The 26,572-nt window shown below is 42.7% G+C and overlaps 1 protein-coding gene across 3 annotated transcripts in view; it reads left to right on the forward strand.

Moving 5' to 3' along the window:
* Positions 1-10,983: 10,983 nt before the first annotated feature.
* Positions 10,984-26,572, forward strand: part of gnb1l (guanine nucleotide binding protein (G protein), beta polypeptide 1-like) — a 29,700-nt gene continuing 14,111 nt past the window's right edge. Inside the window, exons 1-5 of one of the 3 annotated variants that reach the window (XM_078250058.1) lie at positions 10,984-11,142; positions 17,643-17,852; positions 19,445-19,570; positions 20,298-20,460; positions 23,922-24,014. In XM_078250058.1, the coding sequence (XP_078106184.1) occupies positions 17,743-17,852; positions 19,445-19,570; positions 20,298-20,460; positions 23,922-24,014 (492 nt within the window). In that variant the 5' untranslated portion in view covers positions 10,984-11,142; positions 17,643-17,742. The other 2 variants (XM_078250057.1, XM_078250059.1) reach the window with 2 other exon arrangements.

Consider the following 26,572-nt stretch of genomic DNA (forward strand, 5'->3'; position numbering starts at 1 on the left):
TGTGTGTGTGTGTGTGTGTGTGTGTGTGTGTGTGTGTGTGTGTGTGTGAGAGAACTATTCCTTTAAAAAAAATTCTACATTTACACATGTTAAATGTGCTACATGGCTTAGTCTTATATTAAGCAGTGTTACAAGGGTTGGTCACACTTTGACCCTGAGTCGTCTCTGCTGACAGGCAGCTCTGCTATGCAGCCCTGTCACTCAACCCTCTGCACCAACAATGGCAGAAATTCCACTGTGTTTGTTTGGTTAAGGACAGAGCTCTCTGAAACCCCTGAACCTCCTCAGGATCCACAGCAGCCTCACTCACCCTGAGAATGAAGCCAGTGTCAGTCCTAACCCAGACAGTGGGACTAAAGTTCACCCGCCATCTCGAGAATAGTCAGTCCCATTAAGCAATTGTGTCTCTTCTGTCCCTCCACAATGGAGCAAACAGGCTAAATCCACCTTGAAATGCACTTAGTAGAACATGTCAACATGTCAGGGTGCGCTCGGTTCTACGCTCCGTCTTAATCCAGCCCATTGAGCACTGACAGTTGTCTGAGTCAGACATTCACAGGGCCTTTGTCACTTCAGGTCTTGAGCCCTAGCAGCCACGCTGGAAGAGCAGAACCCTCAGACACACAATAAAACGCACATGATGGGTACACAGCCCCGCAGCCGCAGCAAAAGCCTCAGGAGGAGAAACCGATACATACCTTGTGTAAACATTAGCGAAAAAATGACGCTAGGAACAGAAAAGGCTCAACCTAGGCAAGGATTATCCCTAAGAAATGAATAGGGGCCAATTATGACTGCTCTGTTGTACTGCCAATATCTGGCTCAAAAGCTGTCAGCTTGAGATGCCTACAGGGCCTGGATGGGGCGGGAGGTAAAAAAAAAATAAATAAAAATGAGGCCCTCAGACTGGTAAGCCGAGGTAAATCTCCCAACTAGATTTCGGTGCTTTCTTCCTCATCTGGCCTCCCAAGTTCAAGACAATTAGCTCAAAGAACCCGCTGAAGCCATGCACTGAGCCTAATGGTAGGCTCACAAAAACAGGGAAAGTAGAAAATGGTTGTTGAGATGCAATTGTATGCTTTTCTTCTCATTTGCCGTATGAATTGACACAGTTTACAGACACCACATTCTTCTGCGGTGGGACTCCTCAGTCCAAAGACACATTTTAATCTTGCCGCTGGATTGTGACTGAGTCTGAATACTCCCCATCAGGAATGTCAAGGTTGTCTTGTTTGTTTCAAAGACTACATATTTAATTTTGCTACGCTCCTAGAAAGATTCAGTCATCGAGTTACCTCCCTATATGACCTCTCATTCAACCACAAACATTGAGAAAAGGTAGATGAGGTCCTGTTGGTAGCCCAGTGGAGGCGAGGGGCTGTGAAATGAGCTTATCTGACCCCTGATAAGAACAGGATACCCTCAGGAATGGTCTAAATTCAATACACATGGCTGCTACAGTGGCCTTTATCTCAGGAGAATTGGGTGTTTAAAAAGGAGATAGGTGTAGCACTGCGGTTAGGTTTGGCCTAACTCGACCACAGACTTACATAGAACACCAGTGCCTGTGGCCAGCAGTAAATAGGAAGTGCTACAATGTCAGTTTGTGGTTTCGATTCCCCAGACAGATCACTAAGAGAGCAATTATGATCAGCAACCTCAACTCCTAAATCATTTAGTCAGGGCTTTTCTGCCACACACAAAGCTGTCTTATTACCTCTGGAAGCTGCACAGAGATTTATTGAGCCGGTGTTTGATGCCGGCATTCAACAGAGGGACGGTGTTTGTGTGTATATGCCTGCTAAAGCACGCCGCTTGGGACAATAGCAGTCTGCAAGCAAAAGCGCGCTGCGTGACTTATATTGTGTGTTGCAACACATCCCGATGTTTGGATATTAACAAGACTTGTCTGGCACTTAACATTTGGACTCGCATCATTTATGATTATGTTGTTGCCCCTCTAACAACTGTTTGATCAGCCACACTTTTTTTCATTTTAACAGATGTACACATGTAGATGAATTGCTGCATAGCATAGCACTGCATTGTTTTGTAGTTGTATAAATTGGAATTGGAACACATTGAATGAGCCTAAGAAACTATTGAACCAGTATTTAGCTGTTTCATAAGGCCAACCTGACGCTACTGTGATCAGATTTAGTTGAGCCATGTTTAAGAACAGTATTACCTGTATTACCTGTCTCAGACAGATAATACTATCTAATAGCAAGACAATGAGGAACCAAGGTTTAGTGTGGTTTTACTGTTTAGTTTGTGCAAGTGCTGTAACATTGTAAGGGTAGCATCGCAACATTAGCAGTTAGTTTATCACACCACTATACTCAAGCACAGCCTCACAGAGCCACCAGGCTGTAGACCCTTAGACTTGTTTATAATATTTTTATATATATATATATATATATCTTACATTTCTTTAATCAAATTTAAATATTTTCATTTTAAATGAGGTCAAGCAAGTGGTTAAGATGCTACATTCAGTACAAGGCTAAAAATAGCCTGGAGCAAAAATAAATGTTTCCAGTACATTCGGAATCACGTGTGGACACAGGAATAGTGTACTTAGATGGACAAATGTCTGTGTTACATTTTGGTTGCAAATAGCCCCAGCCTACAGGGTGTCAAATTGTGATAAATGTCATATGTGCAGTTTTTCTTAAATCATGTTGAACCAGTACCAAGGGACTGTTGGGAGAAACATGGGGGGGGACATCAGTCGTGTCAGATTTGTAGAACTGGTTAAGCCTTAGGTGAAGTTAAGTCAGAATGGGAACAGGATAGTCTGGAGCAATACATTTCTATTAGGTAAGAATTATTTAAAAGAAGTAAGGCTGGCTTATTTGGTAATCTTCTTTAACGAAGCTAAAAAAAAAAAACAGCATGCCATGTGGGTGATTATATTGATAGCTTTAACATTCAAAACCTCACATTGATCAAACCCTGGTACTGATGGAGATAATCAACTTAACAAGCCTCTGCACAGAAAATAACAAGCTACTTCATTACACTTCCTAAAACACCAGCAGAGCAGAGAGGGCATCGGTATCAACACCAACTTGACAGTTTCCTTCTGACAGTGTCTGCTCTGGGGCTCTGGTGTTATCAGTCTGAGTCACATCACATAAATCAAAAGTAGCTTCCATTGCCATGATGACTTCCCACTCTGCAGCCAAGACATCTGGCTGCAGATGTAAGGAACAGCTTAGGCCGGAGCTGAAGCATACAACTGGCACAGATTGCAATTCCTGCCGATGGGGCTGTCCATAAACATGTATATAGTAAGAATGCACACACACACACACACACACAGGCTGAGCTGCAGAGACGGTCTTATTATGTGATGCAGATGCACTCGCCCTCCGGCTGCTGTCGATGCCTCTGTGATTGATTCCTGTTTAGCTATTAAAAGCTCTGTGTGGTGGGACGAGCGGCTTGTGAATGAATCTCACACACACACACACACACACACACACACACACACACATGCAATGTGTATCAGCTAACTTTGCTTCTGGAGCTCACAGTTATGCCTGCCTGTGTTTATTTGTTGGTCACTCGTGTGTGTGTGTGTGTGTGTGCGTGCGTGTGTGTGGAGAGGACAGGTGGGAATGTGGATGTGTGAGTGCTACGGGAACATGAGCATTCTTGCATACTATACTATACTAATATAGTATTTGGAAGTCCACACATACTGCCTGTTTGAATGGTATGGTGTGGGTATACTGTGAGCCTGCGTTCAGTAGCTACCCATGAACGTTCCCTAAAAATAAAGCTGTGGAGAGCTATACCTCCGCTCTGTCTTTCCAAAACAAATTTTCAGATGATTGAATAACAGAAGTGCCACTGTCACAGCCAACACACACACGCACAGCGACCAGTGTATATATAACCCGCTCAGTAATTAGCCGTCACCGAGTAACCCTTGGCCTTAATGTCATCCCGTATGACAAATGAAGTCGCAGCAGCAATGTAGAGTGGTCATTACGGTTTGTTGAGGCATCTACTGGAAGAGGAGACCCGCCATGTGTCTCCATTCACTGATCTGAGTTCTGTCCACCCAATGGTGTTTTTAGACTGTCTTTATCTTGGCTCTTTTTGCGTGCCAATAGTACAAAGATGGCCTGAGCCTTCAGATGCAGCAGACGCTGCATAATTAATCCCAATTCTATAGAAATCGCAGTATGGACTAGTGCAATATCCAAATTGCCAGGGGGGGGGGGGCATTACAGTAAAGTTATGTTATTGTCTGAACTTACCAGACTTACTAGCTGTTTTATTATTTGCCTTTACCCACTTGGTTATTATCTCACCAATTATCCACATTATTGATGATTATTTATCAAAACGCTCATTGTGTCAATATTTTTGTGAAAGCACCAATTGTCAACCCTACAATATCGCCGCAATATTGACATTGACGTATTTGGTCAAAAACATTGTGATGTTTGATTTTTTTCCATATCGCCCAGTTCTAATATGGTGACTAGGATAAACTTTTTAAAACAACATTCACTCCCAAATGTGTAATTTGGGGTCAGAGATAATATTTTATCCTTGCCTGCTGCTCCCAGTGGACATGACCATGAGAAACAGCTTCATCATTAGAGAGGAGTTTCAAAAAGAACTGATAAGAATATTAACTTTAGACACTGAGTGCCTCCCTTTCTTCACTGTTCCAAGGGAGGATGGTTTAGTAGTGCTGATAGTGCCTGTGTGTCCTTCCCGCTACATACTGATTCATTTAAGTTGTGTTTTGTTCTAGGCCTCAAAGTGACAAGAAGGCCAGTCACTCCTCACCCTCCCTGAGATCTCTCCATTCACACCTGCAAAGATGTCCAAGGAAAACACACCTGCACATTCAACACATACTCCCATACACTGTATCTTCTCTTTCTCTTCTGATAGCATAATGCTTAATCGTCCACTGAGACACAAAGAAAATTCAGGGAGACATAAAAGTTGCACACACACATTTATTCTTGTGTCCAACTGAGTGCCATCCTGTTTTGTTAATGGATAGCTTTTTAAATTCAGAATTCAATGCAGTGACAAGCATATTGTGTTTTGAGCAATGGTCTGCAATAATTGAAGTGCTTGTTTGTATTCACAAACTTGTTCATCTTTACCTGAAGGAAAGAAGTTCATACCTCTTCACTGAGGATTGTCAAAAGGGTATTATGGGAAATGTAGGAAATTACTAACTGATGTACGAGCAGGTAAATCAGATTGAGGGACAGTAACAACAAAGTCAATAATGGACACGTCACATGAAAAAAGATTCCATATCACTTGCCAGTGTTGTAGTTTTTAGTCAAGGTTTACAGTAAACTGGATGTCAGTCAGCACTGGGTGTTAGCTTCAACAACAAGTTTGAAAATCACCATTCTTATGAAAATGCAACATTCAAATATCCGGTAACACTTTACTTGAAGGTATCTACATAAGCGTGACATGACACTGTCATGAACACATGACACTGTCATGACACATGAACCCTAACCATAACCCTAACTCTAATCCTACCATAACCATAACTTGTCATGACAAAAACCGAATGACACTTACTAAAAGAAGCGTTCATGTGTCATAAACGTTTATGACTTGTTTAGAATGTTTATGACACGTTCATGACAGTGTCATGTCACTCTTATGTAGATACCTTCAAGTAAAAGTGTAACCAAATATCCTTCTGATGAAGCATTCTTCTCCTTATGATATAATCATAAAATGGCAATGCCGTCATACAAACTGCATAGATTAAAGAGGTATATCCACTTTGCGTTTATCAGAATCAGAATCAGAATCAGAAAGGGTTTTATTGCCATGTACGTTTTTTTAACACATACAAGGTTGTTTTGGTGTTGTTGGTGCACGTCACACATTCTCTAGATGGAATATTAAACAATATAAGTATAGGTATACACAATATAAGTATAAGTATATGTACACAGTATGTATTAAATTAAATTTAAAATAAAGATAGAAATAAAAAAAATAAAATAAATAAAGAGCAAAGAGCATTACAGCAGAGAGAGAACAGTGGCATGAAGGTGGAGAGTCAGGGTGGTTTCCGGGCCTTGTTAATAAGGCTAGTGGCGGAGGGGAAAAAGCTGTTCATGTGACGTGAGGTTTTGGTCCTGATGGACCTCAGCCTCCTGCCAGAGGGGAGTGTCTCAAAGAGTTTGTGGCCGGGGTGGGAGGGATCAGCCACAACTTACCAGCACGCTTCAGAGTCGAGGTGATGCACAGTGGCTGTAGCTGTAGGGAGGTGTCATGGGGGATGGTGTCAGGACTGTCCTTTTGTCTTTCAAATCGACAGTAGAACTCGTTCAGGTCGTTGGCTAGGTGTCGGTCATTGAAGGAGGAGTGGGGGGTTTTAAGTCCTTTCCAGACAGTCGCAGAGTCGTTAGCTGAGAACTGGCGTTGGAGCTTCTCAGAGTACCGTCGTTTAGCCTCCTTCACTGCCTTATAAAAACACAATTGATTGAGAAAAGATTTCCTTTAAAGGGAAGAGTGAGATATCTTGGGAAGATTGATGCCACTCTGTTTGTATGGTAAATATGAAGCTGGAGCCTGGAGAAGGTTAGCTTAGCTTAGCACATAGTCTGGAAACAAGAGGAAACAGCTAACCTGGTTGTTTCCAGAAGTAACTAAATCTGCCTACCAGCACTTGCAAAGATTATTAATACATCATGTCTTTTTTTTTTTTTTTTTTTAAATCCTCATGATGAAGGAACTGTGTATGACAAGGACAGAGCAAATCCAGCTATTTCCATCGGTTTCCAATCTTTATGCGGAGCTTCATATTTACAGCTGTGAGTGGTATAGAACTTCTTGTGTAATCTCAGCCAAGAAAGTGAGTCAGCACATTACCTGAAGTCCCGAAGTATTCCTTTAAACTTTACTATTCCTTGAACTTTAGCCTGAATGTCCAATAAACAAAGTTTAATATTTCAAGCTATATGTGCGTAGTTTTTTTCTGTAATGACAACAACACTGTCGGCGCATCCACATTAGAGTGCAGATCGGGCCGCATTTTTCTGTCCAAGCCCGGCCTGCGTCCGACAGAGCAGTAACCGAACCCGGCCTGAGCCCGACAGGCATTAAGATATTTATGTCCGAGCCCGACACAGTTAAAATCTCGTTTTTTTCTCATACTAATGACACATGTACGTTTGTTTGTGTGGAAAGCCCGCTTTTATTAAGCAACTGTAGGAAGGCATTCAGAAATGTCAACAGATGAGGTCATCAGCGCACACGGGGCAACAAGCTCACGTTAACACAGGCGCGCACCTACATAATAAGCTGTTTTAAATTTAAAATGTTCAATGCCTTATCGCGCTGATGTGACCGAGCCGACCCGAACCTGAACATCATTTCTAAATATCTGCCCAAACCCGGCCCAGCCCGCCGGGTACCGTCGGGTCCCAACGGGTCCCAACGGGCTCGGTTCGGGTATCCATCCTCTAGTCCACATGATACAAGCCTTACGTGACTGCGCACCCCCACCCCCCTCCATGCAGTTGCTGGTAGCCAAGGAGGACACGGAGGATTAAAAAAACATGATGGACTCTTCAGAAGAGGTCATCATCTTCACTCGAGTTTCTGCGCGGGAAAGTCACCGGACGCCACAATCTTCTGAACACAGTCACACTGAGAAATCCAGAGGGAGTTGTGTGGAGCTGATAGTCTTAAGTAGCTTTGTAGCAACTCATTTGGCAATGGCTTGAATGTAACGGACGTTCATTAATATCAAAAAGTTACGCACTAAAGCTTTAATATACCGTACTTACCCTTTATTGTTAGCTTCCTTTTCCCTTATTGTTAGGAATGTAATAGTTTCACATTTAAAACACCACTAGACATTTTAAAATGCATTGCCATGCAAAAGAAAGGCATTTATAATGTTGCACAAGTCCTACGGAATGCCTTGGGTTTTTTAATGGAGATGTGCATTTTTAAATTTTTTGAATTGAGACCAGTTTCCACCCATGCGATGGAGCCCTTCACAGGCTGAAATAAACACAGTGCACCCGGAATATCCAAAGAGCACCTGTAGGTGAATACAAGAAAGACCCGGCAGCGCTTCCACTCCTTTGTCTGCACCTCTAGAAAAGTATTGCATATTCTGTATCATTGTATCTTGGTGTGTAGCTGATAAAAATTCTTCATTCTCGTCAGTCTCTTGGTACAGTAGCTATCAGTGGACTTAAAATGCTGTCTAGTGTTCCTCCCTGGGGTTTTGCCCTCCATGGTGTACAGTGCAGTCCTCTACCTCTCCATGATGAGAGAGGAGCCTGGTGAATGATCACCAGCCGACTGCACCGTAGCACTCCCATCTATTTCTATCTGTCTGTGGTCTGGCTGCTGCTCGGGCTGACCCGCAGCCTTTCTAATTTGGTGATGAGCTGTAAAGTGACCTGCCTGCCCCAGCGACTGGGTGGCTGGAGCGAGAGTGGGATTCCAGGGATTTCCTTACCACGCAGTCTCTTGGGTTGGATGGATGATAGATACTGTATACACACCCCCACCTTGTCACCCCACCCTCTTCTCCTTCTCGTCCTCCTCCTCCTTCTCCTCCTCCTCCTCGGACCCATGGGGAGACCAAGCCTCAAGCTCTCAAGTGCACCCTGGCATTGTCCTGACCGCCCCCCACCCTGCCCCTGGGTAAGTTGAGATGCCAGGAATAATTGATGACGATGTAGGCCATGGTATCTGTCTGGGCAGGGCAGCAGACACTTTCTCCCACCTCCTGCTGAGGGGTTACCGTCCTGCCACCTCCATTTGCACTAATTGGTTTCAACTCTCACTGCTGCTCTACAACTGAGACTCACCCTGTTCACGTATGTCATTAAGTGCTTAAGTATTTCATCTAGCTCATTAGTGAATTAGATACACTGATAATCATCCTCCACTCTAAATCCCAAATATTGTATGTCTCATTTAGTATCATTTGAGCGCAGTATGTCTAGGAGGTGAGAGTGTAATTTAAGCGGGGGTTAACATGCACATTAAAATTGATGTGCTGCACCCCAGTAATACACCAAAGACTATGAGACGGCATAATGACTGGGGGAGTGTCCTTTATGAAGGCTGCTTAGGCAAAATGTTAACATTTACTTTCCCAAGTATAAACTGATGTACGTGAGGTATTTCCCTCTCTGCTTTTTAAAGTTAAACGATTGCTAGCCTTAATCTTTTGGAGCTTTTTTTGTTGCTTGGAGATTATTTCGGTTTCTATCCCAATGTGCTCTACATGCCATGCACCTACTCCCACTGAGCCACCTGTACTCCTTATTGTTTCATTTCAGAGTGCAGGGGGACCGGCTGACTCTAATCCACGGCCACAGAAGAGGTTTAAAACACTCTGGTTTCATCTAATCTTCAAGCTCAGACCTAGCCGAGCTTGAAACCAGCTTTCTCCATGATAGGAATGGACAAATAAAAGGTCTCTCCCAGCACTCCATGAAAGGGGTCTGTGTGCTCTGTGGATTAAGGCCCTGTGTTTTCTCTGTCTCTCTTTCTCCATTAGACTGAAAAGGATGAAAATAATAAAGACCCTCCTGTTCTTGCAGTATTGTAAGGCTTTTGCAAGTTCTATAGTTAGGCTATCACTCAGTTTGTATGTTTTTTGGGTAGTCAGAGTGTTTAGAATCCCACAGTGGTGGAAGAATTCAGATCCTTTACTTAAGTAAAGTTGTGAAGTGAAAGTGAAAATAACATTAGATTAGATTAGATTAGATTCAACTTTATTGTCATTGTGCAGAGTACAAGTACAAAGACAACGAAAAGCAAAAACAGAAAAGTGCAACGTGATATACAAAGTATAGACAGGTAGAGATAGACAAAATGGTACTTAAGTAAAAGTATGTAAGTATCATCAGGAAAATGCACTTATAGTAATAAAAGTGAACTACTCCATGCAGAAAAATCCTCACATTTCTGAGACTGGAAATGATCAAAACAGTACTTTAATTGGCTAATCATTTTGTCTATTGTTGGGTAGGTTAATTTATATTAAACATCATATTTTATAAACTACATGTGTTTTGTGAGCAAAAATCTAATTTTTTTTTTAAGGTAACTAGAAACTAAAGCTGCCAGATTAATGTAGTGGAGTAAAAATTATAGTAGAAAGTGGCGTGCAAAAGAAAAGACTCAAGTAAAGTATAAGTAGCCTACCTCAAATTTGTACTCACGTAGCCTACAGTACTTGAATAATGTAGGCTACTTAGTTACATTCCACCACTGGAATCCTATTGTGGTAGTAGGATTTGATAGAGCATATATCTTGGGTTTTAGTTCTGCTCTTTTATTCTCTTAAATTGAAATAAAATGTTTCGTGGACACTCTAACAAAAAAAATACAACGACGATCGTGGAGTCAATCGTGGAGAGACTGAAGACAGAGAGACAGAGAGAGAGAGAGAGAGAGAGAGAGAGAGAGAGAGAGAGAGAGAGAGAGAGAGAGAGAGACAGAGAGAGACAGAGACAGAGAGAGAGAGAGGGAGAGAGAGAGAGACAGAGAGAGAGAGAGACAGAGACAGAGAGAGAGAGACAGAGAGAGAGAGACAGAGAGAGAAAGAGAGAGGGAGAGATAAAGAGAGAGAGAAAGAGGGAGAGAGAGAGAGAGAGAGACAGAGAGAGAGAGAGAGAGAGAGAGAGAGAGAGAGAGAGAGAGAGAGAGAGAGAGAGAGAGAGAGAGAGAGAGAGAGAGACAGAGAGAGAGAGAGAGAGACAGAGAGAGAGAGAGAGAGAGAGAGAGAGAGAGAGAGAGAGAGACAGAGAGAGAGAGAGAGAGACAGAGAGAGAGAGAGGGAGAGAGAGAGAGAGAGCGAGAGAGAGAGAGAGACAGAGAGAGAGAGAGAGAGAGACAGACAAAGACAGAGAGAGAGAGAGAGAGAGAGAGCGAGACAGACAAAGACAGAGAGAGAGAGAGAGAGAGAGAGAGAGAGAGAGAGAGAGAGAGAGAGAGAGAGAGCGCGCGCTGAGTTTTCTATACAGGCACTTTCTTGGGCAGCTCATCTGCTCTAAATAGAGGTCCTTCAAGCCCGGCGCATGTTTTGTATCCCTTCCTCGCAAAGCTGGCTGACAACTGCCAAAACACCGGTGTGTCACTGAAATGGTATTTTGTTTGTTGTAATGTAGTTTTTTTTTTACTATAGTGACCCTACTTTACCCAGCGATAACGCCTATCATGTAATAACACAGGTACATGTATTGTGTGTAGCTGTTGTGGTAGGTAGTTGCTAGCTTTTTGCTAACCTTGTAAACATGAGATTGCCAGTTTAAGCTAAGCATATGGATTATAGTCTTACCTTTTCTGTTTTCATCCCAGTATTTTAGTTAATGCTATAGCTTCCGAATGATAACTAATTAACACTGCTGTGAGCCCTGTCTAGTACATGGTCAAATAAGTAAAAAACAACAGCTGTGAAACAAGACCAGTAAAATAACACTTTTATGATAAATGCTTACATTGTAACTTTTGTAACTAACTCTAATGTTAAACTGTTAGTCATCTTCCAGCAGAGTATACTTGTGTTCAGTGTTTCCTCATACAAGTTGAGCTGCAAATATTATGTCTCTCCCCGTTACTAAAGTCAGGGAGGTGCAGTTATGTTCCAATGACCAGGCAACAGAAACGTTCTAATTTTTGAATGAAGTTTGGTGTAGACTGTTCATAGACAAGCTCATGAAATGTCTTGAACTAGCTGCAACCTAAATTTATTTTTGAAGAAAGTGTGTGTGGGAAAACTCATGGCAGATACGCAGATTATTTAATGGAATTCTTAACATTAGATACATCATTACAATTAAGCATAGAAAAAACATTTTAGCTATTTTCTCTTTAACTTAACATGCACTCATTTGTTAATGAAGAAGGCTGGCACACATATCCTATGATTGTCTGTCAAGTGTATTTTTAAGCAGGTCAGAGTTCAGATTGCAGATTAACAAGTTCTAAATCTTTTCTATTATGATTTTCTATTAATTTGTATTATGTTGTGTATCATATTCAAACAGCCATTTTAAAGGATTATGCAGCTTCGGTGGGTGAGTGCTTTTTACTGTAGTTGTGAGACTGATCGTGGAGCTACTATATCCAGCTCACAATATCTCCCATGATAATGCACAACTTGGAGTTGTACTAGTTTTTGATCAGCTTTTTAAATTTGGTAGGAGTTCTGGCTGAACTCCGGAAACTGTTCACCATGTAGAAATAGTCATGCAGTCACTCATCACACCCCTGAAGATGACTGTCAAACAGCACATCCCCCAGTGTTACAACTGTCAAAATGTAACATCTTGTTGTTTCTGTGTTTGATCTCCCCTGCATGACGTCTTATTGAGATTATGGCACCATAAACATTTACTTGTTTTCATATCTTTGCTGTATGGACAGCAAAATCCCTATTGATACAAGGCTCATCACATCCTGAACGTGTGGAGATGTATGATGACACTTGTCTGTCGACCCTCTTGTGTCCCTTTATCCTCTAGTGTCCAGGTAAATGACCTCGTGGAGGAAATGAGTGATAATGCAAACAGATAAGGCTCCGGGTACCTGTTGACCACAGTCAGGACCTCCTAAAACAGGACCCTCTGTCACAGTGCTCCATCAGTGCCTGCCTCAGTGACAGCCACAAGGCATTGAGCTCTTATCTGCAGTGGCCTCTGCTTAGCATTCACGCCATTCACGCAAACAATGCCACCTCTTCCCACTCATTAGATCTGTGACTGACAGTGGGTGTTGGTGCACTTGTGTCTGACTTCAGCTTCTATCTGATGCTGGGCTGTTTATCCAGTCCAGATAACCCCACCAAGACACAATAAAGGGCGTGTGTCTTCCTCGCCACTTCCCGTGTTGTTTGTCTAACTGGACTTTTATAATGGACCTGCTCTCTATTTGGCACGTTGGTTTCCTCCTCAGAAGGATCTGTATTAGTTGGGGGAGGGTTAGGGCAGAAAGGCTGTCTAACGATCATAGCGCCAGCTCACCACCCACCCACTGACCAACAGAGCGAGGGGGAAGCGCCCCCTTGGCCAGACGGTGAAAAGCAGGGAAACAGCCGATAAAGACCGTTGCCTGCGATAAACAACAGAATGACTAATAGCTCAGGTATGATGTAGCAGAAATGGATGGATTTGAGGTCTTTTATTTTATTTTTATTTTTTTTAAAGCTGGTTGGCAAAGATGTTCCAGAAAAGAAATACTATCGGTTATGAAGTTGGCTTTTCATTGCAAGGCCTATCTAGAATGTGCAGCTTTTTGAGTTATGTGTAATCTACTTCAGTTTTCATCACGCAGCTCAGATCTCATATTTGATGAGGCTGATATCAGCGGGGGATCTTGGGATCCCATGCCTCCATAATGGCTCCTGTGAAGCTGGGGCACATTATAAAGCTTCTATAATACACCCCTGTGATCAGTATATCCCCTCCCGCTCTGCTCTTATTTATGAATGACAGAATTTGACAAGGGGGCAGCTCAGGTGGGTAGCTGCCGATCACATGATACCAGCACTAAAGCGCCAAGGGAGAGGAATGTGGACAGGACCCCCCCTCCTCACCTCTAGTCCAAAAAAACTTTGATGCCACATATCATAACGAATACCCTCTCTGCCCCCTCCCTCCTCGAGCTCTCATATGTGCAGCAATGTCGAGGAGGGGAATGGGTGCTGCAGTCGGGGCAGCGGGGTGGGGGAGAGGTGGAGGGGTGCATAGATAGTGGCTGCGTTTGATCTGAAGGTCGCCAGCCCCTTGCTGGTGTTGAGAGATCCTTGGCGGACGAGGCTGGCTCTTATTTAATAACATGAAGGGGAAGCGGACCTTTCTCTCATAATTAGGCCTAATTACCCAGTAGGTGTGGACAGACAGCCCAAGAAGAGACAAACTGCCTTTATCCATGGACTTAGAGTCAGATTACCCCCGAGCTGTCTTATCTGTTACAGGGCCAGCAGGAGCCTCAGTCCTTCTCTCCTGCCTCTTCCCACTGGGTCCCCATATCCAGCTCAAGTATATTAATCAGTCAGTCTGATTTATTATGCCCTGTCCAACACACACACACACACACACACACACACACACACACGCATGCACGCAAATACGCTTAATTAGGCCTAGCTAGTCACTGAGATTTGGACATGTGGACATGTTTAATAAGACAGTTCACTGACCTATTTGTTATCTATTGCTCCATCACTTTATGAAGCTTCTTAGGTTCATTGAAACTGCCGGGTGCGGAGAATAGTTTGGAGATCTTAATAGAACAGGTTACCTGTCCTTGAGGATCTGTGACCAGAGGATCACATCTACCGCAGCTACTTACTGCCCCTACTCCAGCAAGGTATCTTTGCAGTTGCTAGAGACGTCAAACATACAAGCTTGACAAGTGGCCGGCTTGATTGTTTGCTCGGCTGCCTCTCTCTGTTGGCAAGGAACAATTTAAGGGTCCTTACAAATAGATTGGAGTGACATCCTGCCACCGTCTTGTTTGTTTACATTATCTGTCTCTCCCTTCCTGAGCTGCCTGCATGTTTGTATTTGGGTTTGTGGGGGGGGGACTCACTTGCAGCCGCCACAACGGACCCATTGTTGCGGGCAATTTAGACTCTGGAAATGCTGACGCCTGGAAAACAGAAGGGACAGTCCACCGAGGAAGTGGCGGCAGGGAAAAGTGGCCATTACACTCCTCATTTAGACATACGTTTGGTTATTTAGTCCCCAAGTGAAATGTCAGGTAGCTGTGATTGCCATTGGAAAGTCATACAGCCACTGGCCTTGAGACAATGAAAACAGTCAACAAACAGTTTCAGGCTGCTGTGTCCGTGACTCATTGCTCCGCGAAGGCATGCTGCAAGAGGACAATAAGGGACGCTTAATCCACCTGTTATCAGGGTGAGCCCCATCATGTCACACACTCACACAGGCACAGGACTCTGGCTCAGGAATGCAGCCATGCCCATAAATGCAGGGCTTAACTGGTAGACCTTCACAAAACCACTGTTGACGGTTTTTGCCATTTTTTCCATACCACACAAAAACAAGTTTATACAGTTGTTGGCCAAAGGGTTTCGTACTGCTGTAGCTCATAGATATGAGTGATACCTAGGGTTGTGTACCGAAACCCGGTTCCACTATGGAACCGGTTCCTACGCAACCGGTAGGAATCGTACCGGATTAGAACGCAGATTTCGGTTCTTCATTTTGGTACCACATTCCACAATGTGTCGACTGAAATATTTTCCCTCTGTCGCTCTGAAACGGACGTAAAAATATCACACTTTCTCTGTAGTCTACCTGTAGTCTGTAGACGTAAAAGCATATTAACCATTCACTGCACGTGATCGCTAGTAAACATATTACGCTTTTTCAAGAATTGGTTTAGGAATCGGAATCGTTTTAAAAGTACCGGTTCGGCATCGGAATCGTAAAAATCCAAACGATACCCAACCCTAGTGATACCTAGCTAAACGTCTATTTGTATGCAAATAGCTATATGCTTTACCATTGGTCATTTTACAGATTTGGATGGATGTTAGTGCTATCTCTTCTATAGCGAGCATTAGAAAAAAAATGCTCCATTTTGCAAGCATGCAGTGTGGTAACTGATAGTAAAGCTGATGGGATGACTGTCTCCTCTTCAGTTGATCCGACTGCAGCGTTGTGTCCTTAATTAGGCAGGCTGGACGGGGGTCTCTGTCTCTCCGCTTCACAGATTCACATGGACAATTTAACCACTAACCTCCTGAAATGAGTTGCTCCTGAATGCCTCAGGCTCCAGTTTCAGAGTCCACTGATTGCAGGGAGCAAGGGTTATGATAAGTAAAAGTGGAGGGGGGTTTGGAGGATGGGGGGGTGGTGGTGAGGTTGTGTTCATTAACTCAGATGACATAAAACATATAGGCTAGTTATCCATATTGTGCTAGAATAGTTTTTACCCGCTTTCTTGCTAGAGTTAGACGAGAAGATAGATGGTTAGAAGATTTTGCCCTTCGCCCCCTTTAATTTACTGATCCAAATTACTAATAATTATTTGTCAAAAATCTCATTGTGTAATTATGTTGTGAAAGCACCACTAGTCAACCCTACATTATGGTCGCAATATATTGATATTGAGGCATTTGGTAAAAAATATTGTTATATTTATTTTTCCCCATCTCGCCCAGCCCTGTCTAGGGTTGGGCATTGTTTTGATTTTAATAATTCCAATTCTAACTTTAGATTCCAGTTGTTATTGATTCTCGAATCCGAATCTTTGAGGGGTAGAGTTGAAACGGGTCAGATGCTTATTTCACAGATAAGAGGACATTTTTATTCTTATTTAATGTTGATTTACAGTTTTACCTGGCTTTTTCAACGTAAAATAAAGCCACACTTTAGAGCGCCACTTACTGTGCTCCACGGCTGCAACACAACAAGCGCGTGGAAGAACCAAGGGGGTAAGCGAGCATCAGGAAAGCGTACCTCCTATGGGGAGAGTCTAGGCTAACAAGCCATCACCCCCCGTTAGCATTCCATTGACTGCCATTCATTTTGACGTATTTACATTTTGGTATAAAAATGGTCTAATTTAAATACACTGAATATCGGCATTAACAGGTTAGAGACACCTGTGATTCTAAACACGATGAGCCGTTTAGAAACTGGATGGATATTATCTATCTGAAGCCAATCGCTAAGAGTCACTCACACGTGATCGCACTGCATTTTTAATGTTGACGCATCATTTCCTAGCAGCATACCTGCGGTCGGTTGGGTTTCCTCAGCAGCCCAGCCTACAAACGACATAAAAGCCTGAGCTGTTGCTTCTGCCTCTGGGACAACGGCTGTTGATCACAAGAGGAGTGAGAAGCCGAAAAAAGCTCTGTTTACTGTAATTAGGCTGTCAGAGGTTGTGATTTATGACGTATTGACTAAGAGAGGTGTTATCAGGTAGACTAGAAGGAGGAAGATGGAGTGAGAGAGCCACGGGGTGTGTAGCTACTAACAATAGAGAAAATACAGACAGTGCATTAAACACAACTGTCTGCTGTGTGGAAGAGAAAGGCTTCGAGGCAAAATGGAGCTATTTTCTGACAGTCTCTGCTCAGTGTTAAAACAAAATGGCATAATTAGGTTTCTCATCATTGAATTATTATTGAATTGAATCTTATTGCATCCCTCTGAAAGAGCTGAATTAACCTGATTTTAATGAAATGTTTATCCATTTATAAATTTCTGCCAGAAATGCACAGTACAGTTTTGTTGGAGCTAGGGCTGCATGATTATGGAAAACATCATGACAATTTTTTTGGTCAATATTGAAATCAGGATTATTTAGCACGATTACTCATTGACTTTTGGAAATATGTTGCCGTTATTTAAACTTAAAAAGCAGTGAAACAGTTCAACAAATCAGCAGTAAAAACACCTTGAACTGTGAAATTTCTACTTTTCCTGTTGAACTTTTTTTGAATTCTGCAAAATGTAATGTGCATAATAATAGTTTTTCTCGATTCACATTGCTTTTGTGACCCCTTACCAGCCAAAAATGAAATTGCAATCAAAGTTGGATTCATTGCACAGCTCTTGTTGGAGAAATACTGTCTGGAACTCAAACTGCATTTTCACCTTCTTCAGATAAATCCGAGAAGTTACTCACCTCTCTCTTTCAGTGGGTGTCGTGACATGGTTTTGAGGCCTCCCTGCAACCATACCTCGATTGCATTGAAACCCGGGGATGTCTCGTCCTGCTCCGTCCCCCATCTACACCCTGAGGGGGGCTGGTGGGCCCCTCAACACCCTCCACTTCAGCTGCCATGGAAGGGACACTCCCCTCTTATTTTCTGGGTGAGTCATTTATCTCAACGTTCATATTTGTGCTCTTCATCTTCCTCCTTCATTTAGTCCATCACAAGTAGAGTTGGGCATCATTTTGATTTGAACAAGTCAACCCTAAAATATGGTCGCAATATTATATATAATATTATATATTTATTTATATAATGTCTATCAAGCTGCTGAACTCCAATAGTAAATCTTAAGAACCACCAGCCAAAATAAAACCACCAGCACTTTTTGCACTTTTCACTTTAATTCTTAGTCACTTTTTAAGATGTCGTATTGTCTCTACAGTCATACTGTATGTGTCCTTCCTTTATGTTCTAAGATGCTTTGTTGATCTTATGTTTTTATGTTGATTTTTATGTCAATTTTAGAATGTTTTTTTCTGTTACATGTTTGTGTTGTGAAGCAACAGATTGTAGCACTATGCCCAAGCCAAATGGGGCCAATAAAGTGTATTCTATTCTGTTCTAATATCGATATTGAGTTATTTGGTCAATTTCTTTGTAATATTTGATTTTCTCCATATCGCCCAGCCCGATGTCTAGGGTTGGGCATCCATTTCCAATTCCAATTCTTCCTTTCAATTAATGTTTTGATCAATTCCCGATTCTGATTCTATGAGTGGTGGAGTTGAAACGGGTCACATGCCTATTTCACAGATAAGAGGAACATTACATTATGATTTAATAGCGGTGTACAGTTTTACAGGGCTTTTCAATGTATAATCAAGCCACACTTTAGAGCGGTGCTTACTGTGCTCCATGGCTGCAACGCAACAAGTGCCTGGAAGTACCACGGTCGCTAGGGAAACCAAAACTTGCACGTGTTAAATTTAGAACCGATGACCGCATTCAAAACCAAATTTTCCAAACGGTTCCACTAAAAAAACGATTCCATTGTAATTGTAATTTTTGAAACATTTCTAAGTTGGAACCGGTTCTCAATGCCCAAACGTAATCACAAGAGACACATAAACAGTAGAGCTGGGCGATATGGAGAGAATCTAATATCACGATATTTTTGACCAAATACCTCTATTGATACCGCAACAATATTGTAGCGTTGACTATTGGTGCTTTCACAAAATATTTACACAATGAGATTTTTGATAAATAATCATCAGTAATGTGGATAGAATGACTATGTGGGTAAAGGCAAATAATAGAACAGTTACAACAGTCTGGTAACAGAAAATGACATCACTTTACTGTAATGCAGCCTTTAAAACCAGGAAAAGACGACACTTATGCCATATTACGATATCCAAAATCTAAGATGATATCTAGTCTCATATCACGATATCGATATGATATCGATATTTTGCCCAGCCCTAATAAACAGGTTAGTTTTATTGCATGTGGTAAGTACTGTACATACCAAGCCAGCCAGTCAGGATTCACTTCAGTTTTTAAAAGGGAGACAGAGCTTGGATGTGTAAGAACAGCTATCAAAGCACCACACAATGTTTCAATGATATATTTGTTAATTTGGACAAGAGCAAATCTTTTCCTTTTTAGGTGTAGGTGAGAGCAGAGCAATGCTGATATGTTGTGTATACTGTATGAGTTCATAAAGCATCCTGTTGGGTTTTGCAGGTCAGGGAAGGGTGCCATCCATATGTGGAACCTGAACACCAGGCGGGCTCAGAAGATTGTAGAAGGTCATTCTGGTAGCTCGGTCATCTGGGTCAGCACACTGCAGGCGACGGACACCCTCATCAGGTGAGGACAGTTCTCCTGGTCTCTTCACTTTTACTCCTCCTTTTCTCACGGTTTCTTTTTTTTTAAGTCTCGAACCCTGCACCTCTGCGTCGAGGCATAAACCTCCAAGTATATGTGCGCCTGCTCTACCCACTGAGCCAACCCGGCCATCTCTCGCTGTTTCTGTCTGAGCATTTGGGAATGTAAACGTTTCTGACTTTAGATGTTCACAATGTATTGTTTTCTTTTTAGCAAAGCTTAGAACCTGTGGGGATAAAATAATTACGTAGGAAGCATTCGGTGTCACGCATATTTTGAGATGATGGTCAGTAGAGCTGGGCGATATGGAGAAAATCAAATATCACAATATTTGACCAAATACATTGATGTCGATGTTGCGGAGATATTGTAGCGTTGACTATTAGGGCTTTCACAAAATATTTACACAATGAGATTTTTGATAAATAATCATCAATAATGTGGATACAATGACTAAGTGGGTAAAGAGCTAAAACAGTCCGGTAAATTTAGAAAATGACATCACTTTACTGTAATGCAGCCTTTAAAACCAGTATAAGAGACAACACTTTTGTCATACTGCGATATTAAGATATCCAAAATTTAAGACAATATATATATATATCATATATTGATATAATATTGATATATTGCCCAGCCTTAACGGTCAGTAATGTGTGTTTGGAAAATATGCAAATTAAATGAAATGTTCTTCCCATCGGCGGAGCAGTCAGGGACGGGACATGCAGGTCTGCCTGTGGGATCTGAGCGAAGGGCGGAGTGCGGTGATGGACTCTGTGTGGACCGGCAGCGTTGGATTCTGCCAGCCCTCCATGCTGGAGACGAGCCCTGGGACGCATCTGCTGGCCTTCGCTGGACAACAGACAGAAGAGGTTAGACATCAGCAATGGAAACTCTAAATTGTCTGTAGGTGTGGGCATAAGTGTGAATGTGTCCGGGTTGTCTGTGTGCTTTGGCCCATTTATAAATTGGCGACCAATCCATTTTGCACCCTGCTTCTCACCCAGTGCATGCTGGGATGTGCTCTAGCCCCCTGCAACCTTGAAAAGGATAAGTGCATGTAAAGAAACGGCTAAAGAAAAAGCTAAACATTCGCCAGAGCTGCAAGATTACAGGGTTTCTCTTGTGGAAGTTTACTCTTGGCTCGTGATAATATATACATATAATGACAATACCTATTCATGCTTATTTGTTACATTTAACGGTTCATATGTGTACTTCTGCCAAAATGTCGCAGTTTTAAACTCAGGTTAAGGCCTTTCCCCAGACAGTCAGTATAATACAATTTACTAATAACATTTTCATTCTTTTAAGGTTTGTTAATCTTTAAATACTTAAAGCTTAAGTGCGTAACTTTTTGATATTAATGAAACTCCGTTACATTCAAGCCATTGCCAAATGAGTTGCTACAAAGCTAATTAAGACTATCGGCTGACATGGCTGTTTTCAGAAGATTTTGTCGTCTGGCGACTTTCGCACGCAGAAAGTGTAGATACTGACCTCTTCTGAAGAGTCCATGTTTTTTTTATCCTCTGTGTTCTCCTTGGTTATTAGCAACTGCGTGGAGGGGTGGGGTGGGGGGTAGCGCGATCACGGAAGGCTTGTATCATGTGGACGCGCCAACAGTTTTGTTGTCATTACTTAAAATTCTTTATGGGGGCGACAGAAACTATGCACTACAGCTTTAAGAAGGGTTTTCAAATCAATTTTTGGGAAATTTACCAGAGACCCCTCAGATCAAAGTGTCCACGGGCACATGTTGTTGTACGTCCAGCAGGAGGAACCATCCTTGAATGTATTGGCAGGTGGGAGGTGGGATGGATAATTGGTTAAAGTCATTGTCTAACTTTAGTATATAAAAAAAAAAAAAAAAAAAAACCTGTATGAACCCGACCAGACTTGCTGTTGCCAGTTTTGCTGGATTGACTTCAAGCGCTGACACATATTTGTGGCTTTTAGTAGCGTTTAGTATGTTACGTGGAAAGTCCCACAGCTAAAGTTGTTCTTTTACATCGGTCATCTTTTGCTGTTCTGTTACCACACTGATCGTCTGCAAGTGTTCTGAATTCTGATTCATAATTATGAAATGGCTTGATTTTAATCAGGTGGCCAATGTAGTGTTGTTTTTTTTTAGCCCATCATTAACCAATGTGTCGAGAGACAACATGACATGTGAGCATGCGGTTTGCAGGACCTGTCAAACAGCATCATTAACAAACCAGACTTTATGTCTCGACTCAGTGTGCGCATTGCAAGGATGGGAACTTAATTCCAGCCACCAGCTAAATGTCGGTTCATTTTGACTGGGGCTAATAATCCATAAACACCTAATAGCTCTGCGAGGGCCAAAGAAAACCAGTTAATTGCTACTTTGGCTGATGAAATAGTCAAATTGGCTGTTTTTAATCTTTGACTGGTGAATTAAGAAGAGAACTCCCAGTGGAATCTGTCTGCACAGTATGTCTCCTGGTTAATGCTCAACACCCACACGCCTGAAGGGGTTTTGTGTGGAGCGAGGCAGGATGGAGAGAGGGCAGCCAGCGATTCAGCCATCTTTTATTGCCTCCAGATTCATGTTACTTGCTCCGCTTTGGAGGAGCCACACTTGAAAGGAACAGAGCGGTCACCTGATCCAGCCAAACGTGCCTCTGCTAACCCCAGTCCAGCAGGCCAGGCATCAGGGCGCCTGTGACTCCCAGCACCTCAATAATGCCATTGTCCCAACAGACACAGACAGACAGAAACACACATACACCCATACAAGTTAGAGCAAAACAGGCCACAGCCGATTTTGTCATTCAGTCTCCCCACCCCATTCCACAGACATAACTGACCACGACAGATGCTTATCATGTAATTCGCAAATAAAACGCCCACGTAAATGAATTCCTTCAAAGAAACCGTACATAGGCACTTGCCCCAAAACATACACAATGGTGTGATTTAGTGCAATACGCAGGTAGGTTAATATTTAGGTATGTAACAAAGAAACGGCATAAGAGCTTCCTATTTCAGGTGGTTTTACTGTTTACGGCTCACAGCGAGATTCCTGCCAGCAGATTGCTGCCATGGCAGAAACATTAATTGTGTGGGTGTTTTATTTATGGGCAGAGTGATGCCACACAAGAACAGTGATCACCTGAGGCACAGAGAAGTCCTTAAAGGCCCTCTTTGTCAGGCATGCAGAGGTAAACATGCAGGACAGATGTGGCCTAGCGCTAAAATACAGATCGCTCCCTTAAAGGGTTGTTTAATTTGAGGCCTAATGAGGATGAATATGTGGATCATCAGCACGGAGGAAGTTCGAAGGAATGAGTTTTGGTTGCGATGTGGGTACACACACACACACACACACACACACACACACACACACACACACATGCACACACTTTATTATTGGCTTCATTAGGCGGGGTATTTGATCAGAATCAGTGCCAATGTGTGCAGGAAAACACCATTCAGGTCACGGGGTCGGGCTTTAGCAGGATTTATTATAGACAGCGGGGCAGCTGCTCCACACTGATGGATGGTACACCACCATGGATGGTGCCTCCACCGCTGGGTGGAGGCACTCTGATCTGCGAAAGTCCTGAACCACAATGAATCAGGTTCCGGCTTTATTTGGATTCAGAAGACAAACAAATCATGACTTGGCAGTCAGCTTGTGTGTAACTGTAACTGGCTCTCAATAATGAAAACATTATAACAAATGAAAATACAAACATAATGAAAGTCGATGAATTAAAGCAAAAAAACGCATCAGGATGTATTGGATAGATTTCTAAAGGTCTGATCACAGATGGCTTTAGACGAAACAAAACAAAACCACCAGAGTATAAGCACTATACAGTTTACCTAAATGAAAGCTGTGCAAAGCAGTTTAGCATGCTGATGGGCTACAGAAGTCTGGTAGGCTCACTTTTCTCTAACTCCAAACAGCCAGAAATGTTCTTTTCAAACTTGTATTCTTTAGCCCTAACTGGCGCTCACTCAAGGGATGTCACAAAAAGCTTTAAACAAAATTTTTCACATTATGCAGGCAGTATAAACAGACTTTGATGTGAAAAATTGGTGGAGTTCTTCTGTAATGTTAGCATGCTAACACGCTAGTCTAAGATAGCAAACATGGTAAACATAATACCTGCTTATCATCACCATGTTAGCATTGTCATTGGGAGCATGTTAGCATACTGATGTTAGCATGTAGCTCAAAGCACTGCTGTGTCCGAGTGCGGCCTCACAGAGCTGCTGGCATGGCTGTAGAATATGGAGGTGAACAGGTCAGCTCTCTGTAGTGAGTTTTAATTTTTTAATTGTCATGTGTTCTCTGCAGATCAAGATTATTGAGCTACACAGTAAGAGCCCAGTCTGCACCCTGGTACCAGACGCTAAGCTGGGGATGGTCATGTGTATCAAACTGTGGCAGGTAAGCAACCAGGCAGCCATCTTGGGTGTCATTTTAACAGAAATTGTTGCAGTGTTTTTAACTCAACCCCCCCAAAAAGGTAGCAATGTGTCCCTCTATAACTACATCTGAAGTTCAACGAGTTCACCTTGGCGGCCATTACCGGAAGCAGCCGCTTCTCTTCTGTTTAAAACAAAAGGGGAAATAGAAGTTCCTTTTTCCTATACTTACCTGCTTTATCCTGATTGGCCAGCAGCCCATAACAATACCCAATAATAGAAAAGTCAACAAATATGCAATATGAGAGACGTGGCACATGAGTTACAGCCCAACAACTCGTCCTGGGCCATTTTTCCAAGCGTTTCTTCTCAGCTGGCAGTGAGTCCCAACACTGTAATTAGAGCGTTTGGAAGGGCCGTGGGTTCACAGCCATATATCAGCCTGCAGCTGTACATCCAATCTGAACCCGGCAGAAACGTTGCTTTCTGTTTTGTAAATGCTGTCGAAAAGTTTTATTTTCCAGCCATTAAGGAGACCCTGTAATTATTTTCCTGGTTAATTATTAACTCTTTGGGTTTGGGGCTTTGGGCGACAGAGTGGGGTTTTAGACTTATGCAAGACTGTGAATGATTTGAATACATCGAATGGGCTGTACAGTTTACAGGCAGCAGAAATCAAAGCTTATCAACCTAATGCCAGAGTGAGGCGAGTTGCTGCCCCGTACACATTCAGTCCTGTGTGCCTGTAATACAAATGAGAGTTATTTGAATCACTACAAAAGCCATAAAGGTAGTATTGTGTTTGTGAAATTATCAGAGAGACTTGTAGACACGTTTGAGTCTCACAGTGCATGCTGGCATTGTGTTTTTCTTTTCCCCTTTTGATTTCACTGTTACACCCACCTTTCATCATCTGATTTATGAAGCAATGCTGGTTCAGCGTTGAGTGCCAGGAAACATAATGATCAATTATATCATTATAAATTATATAATATCATTGTAATACGGAACAGGCAGCTGTCTGACTTCAAAGCCGAAGGGCCCAGGTGATTCTAAATGACTTCAGGCCGATTCCTTTCAAGGCTGAGGCATGTTCATCTGTTACGCTGACTGAGCGCCTCGAGAGGGTCCAAGCAGTGGGAAGAGACTGAAAACCGTGTGTGTGTGTGTGTGTGTGTGTGTGTGTGTGTGTGTGTGTGTGTGTGTGTGTGTGCGTGAGCGCCTGCCTATCTTGTCTTTCACATCAAATGCTCATATGCTACCCACTGTTTCCTTAACCTCACACAACAGGAGGCAACAGCCGACACCGTCGTCCTCTCTCTCCACCCTGTCTCTCTCCATCACCCACACACCGGGAAGAAGCCACTAACAATTATCTCCTCTCTCTGTCTTCCCTCTCACCATCCCTCCCCTCTTCTCTTCCCACCGTCGAGAAGTGATTATCCTCCATTATTTCCAAGACAGACTCACCAACAGATTTATGGTCGGCCTTTAAGCCCTTCTCTGCTGGAGTTTCTGGAAAAAGATTAAATGCAGTGTTAAACTGCACTTTCTCCCTTCAGTAAAATCCCACCCAGCCCTTAGTTCATATGCTGGGCTGTATGTCTATAAGGTGACAGAGCTTTCCTATCTGATCTCTCTGAATCTGACTGGCTGTGAACAGTACGGCAAACGTGGAGGAAGAAAGTACCTCCACATATGGGTTTGGAGTGTGCAGGGCTTGGCCAGGGGGGCTGTATTGATGTATGATGTGCAAGGCTTTTAATGTGAACAGAGGCTGGCGGGGAAAAGGAAATGTTCCTATACAGATATCCATCACTCTCAGCTCATCACCTTGCTGCCTCGTGGCCATGACATCATGGTGGACCGAGACAAAAACCGGAGGAAACGATTGGCTCCTTATGTTGAAGCGGTGCCTGCCTGAGGCCTGTGGTGGCCACAGCAGCAAACAAGCTGTTGGTCTCTGGGTTGTTCATGACTTACCACAAAAGGAAATAGCGTAGATGTGTTTGTGGAATATACAATAAATTCAGGATATATCAGCCACATATTTCTCTCTAATTACATTTACTTTTATTTATTCCTGTTTTTGTTGTATTAGTTTTTGTTTTTTTAAGATTATTTTTTGGGGCTATTTCGCCTTTAACCTGACAGGACAGCTAGGTGAGAAAGGGGAGAGAGAGGGGGGAAGACATGCAGGAAATCCTCACAGGTCGGACCCGAACCCCGGACCTCCGCGTCGAGGCACAAACCTCCCAGTACATGTGCGCCTGCTCCACCCACCGAGCCAACACGGCCGCTTTGTTGTATTAGTTTATTTGGCAGGCACTGCACTTATTGATCAACAGTGAAAAATCTGTAAAATGAAGCACAATTAGCTAATAAAAGGCTAATATTCAGCTGTTGTTCCTGGCCAGATGTTTAAAAGTCACCCTAGAAATGGAATAAAACGACGCATCCAATACGACACAACAATATGATACATTTACACAAAATAGCACAGCACATATCCACTAATAAATGATGCCACAGAGCAACACATGGCAGTTAGCTAGCTAGCTTGGAGACTAGGATTTGAAC

The sequence above is a fragment of the Sander vitreus genome, chromosome 5 (genome assembly GCF_031162955.1).
Source record: "Sander vitreus isolate 19-12246 chromosome 5, sanVit1, whole genome shotgun sequence".
Classification (NCBI taxonomy): Eukaryota; Metazoa; Chordata; class Actinopteri; order Perciformes; family Percidae; genus Sander; species Sander vitreus.